Consider the following 11147-nt stretch of genomic DNA (forward strand, 5'->3'; position numbering starts at 1 on the left):
AAGCAAACTAACCAGTTGCTTTATTCTTGCAGCAAATCACCGAAATGACAGAACTGATGTTTTTAACTGATATCTAACTCTAGACAGAAAAGTATGTTCCCAAAATGGCAAACTATTATCCTTAATTAAAGATAATTCTCAGTTTTGTAAGTTTTCATTTCTGTTTTCGTACTCTCTCACTCAACAAGAAGGGCAGGGAATGTCATTATTAGAAGGTACCAGATAATGATAAAGATATTGCCAAGCTTATTGAGAGCTTTGTTTTTGCTTTCCTGATGTTGCATATTAATTGGTTATCTTAAAGCCCTTATATTATCGCTGACAACAGATGACACTGTATAATAGTCTGTGCTCTCATCTTTTATACGCTCCTTATCCACTAGGTCAGTTTATCTTGTCTCTACATTATACTGAGAGACAACAGAGAAGGAGGGATAAAGATTAGCTGTCAGTGAATAAAATGTGTCATCCTATTAGGGAGAAATGGCTGTAACTGATAGGGCTATCAAAATGCTTAAATGTGATGTGTTCGATATCAGACTGTTTGTCTTCCTCTCTCAGAGGAAGAAGACCTGACTAATGGCTTGTCTATTCCGTGGTAAATTGAAGATATAACAGCCTCGTTCTTCATATTATTATTATACATTTGACACATTTCAAGAGGCTGATCCAGAGCCAGTAGTGCTAATGTAGCCTCGAGTGAGATCTATTATAGCTGCTGCTTAGAGGGAGTAGGCTCTATTTCTTTGGGAGGTATTTTAACATGTTGCTGTCTCTCTTTTGGATAGGTAGAATTGGAAGGTCTAACGGGCCACATTGAATTCAACAGCAAAGGTCAGAGGTCTAACTACATCCTGAGGATCATGCAGAACAGCAAAGATGGCCTAAGGCAGGTAAAGTAACTCCCAATCCTACAAATCCTATGTTGGTATTATCTGTCTTCAAAGTAACCACATGCTATGGTTTCAGCATCAGCACTGCCTTTCAACAGCTTGTAGTCCATCCCATTGGTTCAAGAGCATTTACATATAAATAGTGTGCTATACCAGAAGTGAATCACAAAGATTCTTCCATTTGCTTTTTTGATAGACACTGGCCATAATATAGCTGTTACTGCTGAACACAAAGCTCTTCAGCGCACACCTTCCTGATCTCTGTAGGGCACTTCTATGGGCAAATGTTACCGTTGTTTTATGGCAGTGAGGTAACTTGTGCTGTATTGTACTGCAGGGAGCGGCGATAACACTTGCAGGGGTTCTGCTCTGAACACCAGCTCAACTGACATCTTTTGGTCCAAACAATTCCCATTATCATGCTGGCAAGAGTGTCAAGATAGAACTAAAAAGTAGTGATGCCATTTTGAAGGTGCAAAGAGGCATACTGGATTTGTTGGCAGGGCAGACAGTTTTTGCTATGGGTTTTACAGATATTCCTCAGTTACTTTTGATGACTTTTAGATACAAATGTGAAGCTGTTATTCTCTATGGAATGAAAGAACATTTAGTCACAAAATGACTATATTGTATCAGCAGGAATTTGTGGGTGGTGTTGATCAAACTCCAGTCACTCCATTATTGCCCCAGTGGATGCTGGCATTTCACGCTTCCTACACTAGCGGTCTTGTTGTTCTCTCTGGCTTTCTGAAAATACTCTACATGCACCACAGGCATTTGAGTCTGTGCTCTGAACCACACTGCGCAATCTCTGAAACTGCTTGGTCTCCCTCAGAATCTCTTTGCCTCACTTTCACACCAGGGAACATAAATAATTTACAATTTCTTCTAAATTGAAGACATTTATCAGGATTACAAGGAATTAAAGTAGTCAGTAATGAAATGTAAGTGACGAGAGGCTTTGAGCAGCTTTTAGTGCTCTCTAATAATGAATGGATGGCAGAACTACTGCTGCTCTTGTTCTCTGGACTGTATCAATTGCTTGGGGATTGGTGATATTATACTAGGGTTTTCAATGTTTCTTGTCAGGGATCCAGAAATCAAACATTCAGCAGATTTAAAGGCCACCTATCATGCTATTTATAGGCAATAGCATAGGTCTCAGATATATTAAATATATAAAAATGAATGTCTATGAAGTGTTTTGCTCAAAATACCAAAAAGATCACCCATTCTAGCCATGCCTCATATCTAAAGTGCTGATTCGGGGTATAAAGCTTTAAAAAAAAAAGAATTAAAAAAAAAAAAAAAAAAAAAAAAAAAAAAAGAGGGGGCGGAGCTTATGCCTGCTCATGAGGGACACGGCAGATACTGGCCGTTTCTCAATCTCGAGGAAACTGGCTTCCAAGCCAATTTTTCAAGGATGCTACGTCATCGAGCGCCGCCGAAGGACTGTTCCAATCTCCAGCATACTTGGAATTCCACCGAGGCCGCGTCCTTGGTTTGTGGGTAATTTCGAGGCTGCACATGGGTAGACTTCGCTTCCTTAAAATCCCCACAATGCTTTGCGCACGGACCAATTTCCCCAAAACTCTGGCAGAAAATGTAAGGCTGTTCCACTCTTCGTTTTCCGAATGCCAGGAAGGATTTTGCCTAGCTTCTGAAGCAAGTGACTCGGAAGACATGTGCTACCAAGCAAGCATCCTCGCGATTGAGAAACGGCCACAGTCTAAACTCTGCGGTGATGAAACGACATATCATGTTCAAAACCACATCAAAGATTATTTCTGAAACAGTATGGAGCTCAAATGCTTTTTTTCTTGCAGGTTTACCACGGGGTGAGTTCCTTTTTCTATCCTGCTTCATACTCTCTCCAGTACAGGTTAGCTCTGAGTGTTAGCGATGCTTGCTAATGTAAACAAAGACCATATTATGTCCAAAACACGTCGGGCACTGATTCTGATAGCGAAGTTTCTGATAGGGCCGTGGATCCACCATCCGACATGACTTAATTTACGTCATATCGGATGGCAAATCTGGATCAGCTCCATTGTACCCCCGTTTTTAGAGATTTGCGCACGGACGAAAAGAGAGAGGGTTTTATTTTCTGACACTTTGTGAGTTCCCTGACACACCGGGGACACATTTAAGTATAAAAGACATAAAAAAGTGCATTTTGCATGATAGGTCCCCTTTAAAATATCTATGTTAAGACACACTGTCTGAAAAACAATTAGTTTTTGACATAAACGCATTAAAACCCATTATTACACAAAACTTCCCAGACATTCTCTCATTGTAATGTTGTCTAAATATTGAAATCGAGGAGTGAGAACCTTCTGATGGAAAACTGATATTTCCTGGACAACACTTAAGGAACCTCTGACCGGGAATTTATCGAGGTGGTTGGAGACAAGAGCATTGTTGTTTCAAATTGAAGACTGGCTGGGGAAAATATGTGTGGGCAAAGTGATTGTCCTGTACTCATCCATCAACAGCAGCTCGAAAAAGCTCCAGTGGGGCTCACCCGTCTACAGCAGTAAATATCTATGGTTGATCTAGCAGGTAAAAAAAAAGAAGGATTTATTGGTAGAAAAATAAGTGCTCAAATGTAAACATCAGCCCATAAAAAGCAGAAACCTTGAATGGCTGAGTGGTAGAGGAAGAAGGATCTATGATTGCTTTTATGGTAATCCGCAGCTAACACTAGGTTTCAGACTATTTATTAAGAAAATAAATGTATATGAGTCACAAAATAACTTTATTTTTTATACTAATGTGTTCTGTCAGATATTGCAGTGTGTCAGACTCTGTACTGGGGAATCAAAGTGAAGGACAAATACATACAACTAAATAAAGACGGATGGATGGAGTTATACAACAAAAAATATACTTTCAATTTCTTCTGCCAACCCTGTTTAAAGAAGTGGCAAGTTGTTGTTTCCATTGCCAACAAAGTATCTAGACATACTGCAGCAGTTGGCTACTTGACAATGTGTCTGGGACATTACAGATTTAAGATAAGATCTACATATCATGTTGAACTAGATAGGGACATTTTGTAAGTCAAGTTACCTAGGGTTATCCTCTTTTATACTTTAACCACTACTTTTATTTGGCATAAGGCAAGTGACGACCAATCCCTTAGTAACTGGACAACAGCAGTTTTCTTTTCCCTGTCCCTTCCTCGTCCTCACTCACATTCAGTGCTGACAATGAGGATTATATCTGCATGCATCTTAATGCGTGTGTGTCTTTTTATGAGTGGATGTCCCAGATTATTCAGAATGCCATCATTTCAACATACTAAACCATTTGCTTTGAAACCACTGTTTTTAGAAATGCCAAGACTTTAGTGTTTTATATTTCATCTTAAGGCCTGATTCTTGATGTAAAGCTATACATGTAATCCCTGAAATGTATGTGTTCATGGTGCTATACTAAACTGCACAGTATTTTCCCTAGAAATACCTGTCCCTCACCCTGACAGCTGTGTTTTCCCTGCTGCCCTGACTGTTTTCCAGTGGATGCTGCATTGTGTATGCTGGTTATTGACTTGTCCATAATCCAACAAACATTCACCCCTCTGCAGTAGCAGATAATGTAGCTGTATTTTTGCTGCTTTATCTACAGCATTTTTGTATTTGTTGTTATACTATTATAAGATACAGACAAGACATAAACAGTAAGATAGCACAGAGACGAAAAAATGATTTCCACATCTCTGTGTTAAAACATTTCACCCTTTCGGATTTGTTGATATCCGTGAATGAGGGGATTGAGTGTCAGAAAAATCTTACCTCAGCAACCCGTGAAAGAGTCAGACAGAAATCCCATCCGCCTTTATTAACCTTGTCTGCCTCTCTCTGTGTCCCCTCTTTATTTTGGCACTGGGCCAGTCAAGCAGAAGGGTAATGCTATCAGGCCTAATGTGATGATTTCAACCAGAAGTATTATAAAGCACTCTTGCCAGTTATGTTAATGGAGAGAGGCAAGGTGTTAGACAGGGGACCGGATGGGGGTGTCGTTTGTTTTGTTGACTAACACCTCCCACATGCTGTTGGGTTGGGGCTGCTTCATCCAGGCAGACAGTACAGGTGCCAGGGCCTTGCCAGACATAAGGAAGGTGGCTCACTACCCACACACCAACTCTCACTAAAAGAGTTTGGGCTAAATATATCCAAACAAACGAATATGAAGTTGATATTTTAAGTATTTTCTCTGGTTAAAATAAGAATTCCATTCATAGTTTACAACTATGCCAATAAATGCAAATTAAAACAACAGAAAAGAAAACCTTCCATCAACTTTCAACCAAAACTTTCTGGAAATAAAGCAACAAGTCATGCTGTACATACTGTATCTCCATTTCTCTTCCCCACTTCCACTCATTTTCCTCAGTCAGTATGATCAACCATCCGCTCATCCCGAGCCCTGTGGTTGGCTATAGATCGCCTCACATGTGAGACCATCAGCTCCTTTGGGGTTCAACACTATACAGCCAATCACTGTCAAAAATTGAATTTCTCTGGCAGGCATTTCACACATTAGAACAGTTTCCTGCTGCTCTCTGCTCCGCCTTTCTCTATTTTATCTATCTAGCTATCCATCTATCATTATTTATCTGTCTGTCTATTTGCCTCCCTGTCCATCTATTTAGTCACCATCACATGTATGTTTACCATCTAGTGCTACTTGCCTTGCAAAACTACTCTTTCATGCATTAGCAGTCATCATTTATACGTTTAAAGGAGATACATATTCATGTTAATGCATTGATTCCGTAGCAATGTATTCATCATTAGATGTCATTCATTCAAATGACAAGTAATAATAGATTTCTAGTTTAACAAAAAACAAACCTCCACACATGTAAGACTGCACACCGGTTTCTGCTGGTTTGTGATCGGCAGGAAGAAGACCATTTTATAATTTATTATTGTAGTGTTTAGTTTTACTTTTCACACACATGGTGTGAACCACATCAAGGACCAACGAGAGATTGTGATATTACCATTATGGCAGTTGAATTAATACTCTGCATTCAGAACATTTGAAACTGTTCTTTTTATTTTTCTGTTTAAATTATTCATTCATAATACATTTTGACCAAGTTTGGTCTGATGCAAAACTCTTTTAGCTATAAAATCTAAAAAATTAACCATCTAGAGATCCATAACATACAATTCCAGTAATATTTCTACGCTTGCAAACAACCATTTCAGATGACAGTGGAGTTAACCTACCTTAGTTCCAGGATATGATGTCGCTGCATTATGCAATCATCTTTATTTGTTGAGTTTTGGCAGGCAAAGTACATTTCCCAGATGCTCCTGTGCTAGCGGCCAGGTGTGCCAATGATGATGGTTTAAGAAGTTGGCATGACATTGTGCATGGTCTGGCTGAGCGACCACTGGCACCTGTAACCAACAGTCCACAGAAGAGGCAAGATATGCAGGTGGAGGGGGGAAAGGGGGAAGAGAAACGAGGAAAGGGGATGACAGGCGGAAAGTAAATGAGACAGAAAGGGCATGCAAGAGAAAAATAGGCCAGGAAGAGAAGAGGCAAAGACGAAGCTATATAACTAGTAACAATCTTTCCGCATGTCAAATAACAGCGGGGCTCCATTTTCTTTCTCCTTTATGTGCACTGTGTTTTAGCTGTCACCACATTTAATGGTTATTGGGCAGCAACTTGACCTTCTCTGCTATTTCCTGTTTGAACGACTAATCATATTAAAGGAATACGCTGTAACCCTCCTTGTCCTTTTGCTACGGCTATTCACAAGCTAGTGTAATGAGCTAGATAAAAGAGACTAGAACTATATGGGCTTGCGAATGTGAATGTGTTTCTGAGGGTATGTATTCTGCAGATGGAGTGAACACCAGGGGAAAGTTTCAAAACACTTATATTTGGATTGTACAGATGGATAATATAACTCAACTTGTTTCACTGAATGCACAGACTGCATTCTCTTTAGGAACATTAAAAGACGGAGCAGTTTCCTAACTCAACCTCTTGCTGCTATTGTTGAAATTATTTTCTTTGTTTTCAGAAGTATAAGAGTCACTTTGTGTTATATTTGCTGACTGATATATCTGACACCAGTTCACAGTGTGCGTGCTTGTGTGTGTCAGCACCTGTGTGAGCATTGATGGAGTCTGTGCCAGCCCCCCTGCTTCTTGGCTCTGCACACTCTCACACACAACGAGCCCACCAGCATCTATGCATGTTTAGCACAAGTCTTTTCCAAAACAATCACACTGCAGCCTGCCAGCCAACCGCGCCACAGCACATACCAAACTGAGAGAGCGTTCCAGCCTCTCTGCAGAATCCCTGGACTGGCCCTCTCTTTCTGCATGAAGCACATTGACAGCAGCACTCCTGTTAATTGGAAGAATCTGCAAAACTAGTAATTATTGCAATTTGGGGTAGGCAAGATCACTCCTCTTACAGTGCTAGGCTCGGTTGTGGGAAACTTTGAGGATGGTATTCTGTGTGTGTTTGTGTGTTAGCACGTGCCTCATTGTTCATATCTGTGCAATGCAAACGGCTGCAAATACTCTATGCCACCTCCTGGAGAACAGAGAACCACCGATTTAGTTTTATAATGGAGGCACTTCATCACAGCTTTAGTACAGAAACCACCAGAGAGAGAGAGAGAGAGAGAGAGAGAGAGAGAGAGAGAGTGGAGTGGAAGAACTGGAAAACTTGGGGTCGTGTCAAGATGGTATCACAAAAACTTTAAGGTTAAGAATTTATCTTGAATTGTTATTTAAAGTTTGGCTGGAGTCGGCTAGCAGCAGTCTCAATCAGAGACGAAATCCCAAACTCTGTCTCTCAGCTTTTATATTTGTGTGTTCAAATCCCCTTTAATCTGATGTGTATTTATATGAATCTTGATGTATTTTCAATGCAACAAGTTCAATAATTATGTTGGCTTTATTTGAATTTGTCTTGGTTATTTTTCTTTACGTCATTTTAAGTTTAAGGGTGTACACTAAGGCGTGTTTGTTTTGTTTAATTTACAATGTATATAAAAAAGCGTATATTGGGAGCACATGCATGGACACGTTATAATTCAAATAATTAAACGTTTAAAAAAAGTGTGTTCATATAAGAGCTCATCATTCATAGTACAAAGCTGATGGTGAAAACGTGTCCTCTAAATGAGTGTAATCCCCCATCATACATTACTAAATCACTCTTATGTCTCCCAGTTTAAGAGCCAACTGCTTGAACTAAGCGTCGTCATTATGGTGCTGCACATTTCCCGGGCCACTTTCACCCCTCCATCTGTCACTCATCGATCACTGCTCAGCCTTATCACCGCGGTGACAGCCTGTCAGGTCCCTGCTGTGTTCTCACATATCTCCGCCCCGACAATATTTCTCACACGCTGGTGTATACAAATGCCCACTCACACCGAGACACGAGCTAATAGCAAGACAAAGAGGTCCACTCGGTCTGCTTTCAGCACCACGGAGAGCTCTGTTTCTGCAGATTCTCGCTGAGTGTCATTGGCTCGTTCAGGACCAAGGACAGCGCCTGGCGTCATGTCTGCTCCTGGCTGAATGACTCTGCTGTCCTGCAACTCTCAGAGAATGTCAAGGGCGTCACTTTGTGTTGAAAAGACAGAGACTTAAGAACTCAGAAGATGTGTTAAATGGTCTCTAAAAAGGCCCTATTGTGCTTTTGGGGGGTTTTCCCTTTTCCTGTAGTGAGTTAAGATATTGAAGTGACTGTTATTTTCTATATATTGATTGTTGTTGTGTTTTTACCTTAATGTGTAAATGTGTCTGTGTATTGTGTATATAATAGGATATACATATTTGTATATATATTTGTATATTTGTATTAATGTATTTTTGTATTCGGGATTGCTGGAAACGTTATTTCGATCTCTCTGTCTGTACAAACAAACTGAAAGATTGACATTAAAGTTGACTTGGACTTGGTTGTAGAGGTTTGTGTGCATGTTAACGGTCTGCAAAGGCTAAAATACCTATTGGCTAGTGCTTCAAAACATTGTATGTGATATGCTAAAGGGGCGGGACATGTCTAAGCGGTTGACCAATCACAACAGAGCCTGCCAGCTAACCAATCAGTGCAGACTGGGCTCTGGTTTCAGACAGAGGGTGAAAAATAAAGACGTGAAAGCATGGAGACATGTCCCAGGAGAGACACTAATATTAACCTGAAACTGAGCATGATAGGGCCAATTTAACATTTCATTTTAGGCAATGTAATTGGTCAGTTTTTGGATAGATAAATACCAATATTGAGAAAAAACAAGAAGCTATGTCAAGAAATTGTCAAAGTTACTGATCATTATTTTCATAACTTTTACTCGGGGGATTTTGTTGTTGTTGAGATTGCACATTGATTTACTCTAAACACTTCATGCTTTCTTATTGTGCAAATAAGCCTTTCTGAAAGCTTTTTCATTAGTGAGTGAACATTTCGTTATTTTCTTCAGAACACTTTTTTATAAATGATACTGTGCAAAAGTAAAAGGGAAATCTCCCCAGCGTCTCCAGTGTAAATTACACCTATGGTGAGCGTGCAGAGAAAAACAAACACTCTCTGTCACCAAAACAACAGCGGCTTTCAAAGCTTTTAGAGTAATCTAGGATGCATCAAGATATATTGAAGCTACACAGGCTTGAAGAAACACGGTATTAGCAAGACACATGTTTGGCTCTCACCACTCATATTTCAGTAAACATGAAAAGAAAGCAGTAGTGGTTCAATAATGGCAGAGATAATGTAAGTAAACAGACAGAAGGCAGAAGACCTCGTCTCCAATCACTTCCCGTCATCACCTCTGCTGGAATAACGCCCGGAGCCCTCGCTCTGTAACTCACAACAAGCTGCACTAAACAACAAGGCTTTTATCAGAAATGACAAGAAGACTACTCAAGTTGAAGGAGCAATACTAAAAGTGTCAAAATATTCTGTTACGAGTAAGACCTGCAGGTACTTCACTCAAGCAATGGTACAAATGCATTTGCATCAGAATAGGTACAAAGATTAAACTACTTAATATGCCTTACGGTGGCCAATCAGTGCAAACGCGCTCCCATTAGGAGAAACGCACTGCTGCTTCAGAAACGATGTTAATATAAAAACACAGATGTGCCAAAACACTTGCAAATAGGGAAAAACAATCTGCACCAATTTAGCAACACACACGCAGCATTAAGAAAACATCGGCAAATTATAATCCAGGATTGTCAACAAGCGCTCCGGCCCCCGCGGACACCCTGTGGCAGAGGAGGAGGGGGTCAGTTTATTTATTTGAACACTACTTAAGGACATTTTAAGCTATAACTGTAGCAAGATGTGTATTTATTGATTGAGTCAAGCTGTGGAGGGAGTGGAGAACAAATTCAAATATTGGCTTCTTATATGTAGATGAGAGGTATAACGTAGCATAACATTTAAATACTCATGTAAAGTAAAACTAAGTCAACCTTTTACTTAAGTACTTGAGTAAATGATTCCAACAATGAGTATTCCTCCTGCAGATGTTGACAGTTTTAATGACCAAAAAGTACTATTATTATTATTATTATTATTAGCCTGTAAACAAGTGAAGAAGATGGTGTTGATGTTGGTGTGTTTACAGTAAATACTCCATATAAGCAACAGCATGTGTTTCCTTTATTTATTTATCTATTTATTTGTGTGCGTTGAGAAATGTTTAGGTGTATATCATAAGCTCTGCCAGCTTCTGTTCAGCCTGTAAGTGGCCAACATATGGAACGACAACTGTTGCTTTCACGGGGAAAACAGACCAATATATTGAAATTGAGCACAGAGAGGAGAACAGACACGCAAGTGATGAGCACTTAACACGATCATCATGGCAACATCACACAGGGGCAGCGTGTGTCAGGGTGTGTGTGTGTGTGTGTGTGTGTGTGTGTGTGTGTGTGTGTGTGTGTGTGTGTGTGTGTGTGTTTGTGTTTGTGTGTTTGAGGGGATGTAGACTAATGAAGAACATAAAAATGAACGCTTGATTAATTGTGTGCGCGGGCAGCCCGATACCTGTGGATCATCATCAGCTTTGGAAACCATTAGCAGATAGACAGTGCTAATGGGGGGGTGTGTGCAGACTGTCAATGAAGAGGACGTGTTGCTGCTGATGGTGTGCGTGTGCGTGTGCGTGTGCGTGTGCGCGTGCGTGTGCGTGCGTGCGCGTTCGTGCGTGCGCGTGTGTGTGTGTGTGTGTGTGTGTGTGTGTGTGTG

At 40.3% G+C, this 11147-nt stretch overlaps 1 protein-coding gene across 1 annotated transcript in view; it reads left to right on the forward strand.

The window, feature by feature from the left end:
* Window positions 1-11147, forward strand: part of grik4 (glutamate receptor, ionotropic, kainate 4) — an 89120-nt gene that overhangs the window by 39626 nt on the left and 38347 nt on the right. Inside the window, exon 7 of the mRNA XM_010794339.1 lies at window positions 789-893. Coding sequence (XP_010792641.1) covers window positions 789-893 — 105 coding nt within the window. The remainder of the gene's footprint in view (window positions 1-788; window positions 894-11147) is intronic.

This window comes from Notothenia coriiceps, unplaced genomic scaffold, assembly GCF_000735185.1.
Source record: "Notothenia coriiceps isolate Sejong01 unplaced genomic scaffold, NC01 NC01_scaffold00037244, whole genome shotgun sequence".
NCBI lineage: Eukaryota > Metazoa > Chordata > Actinopteri > Perciformes > Nototheniidae > Notothenia > Notothenia coriiceps.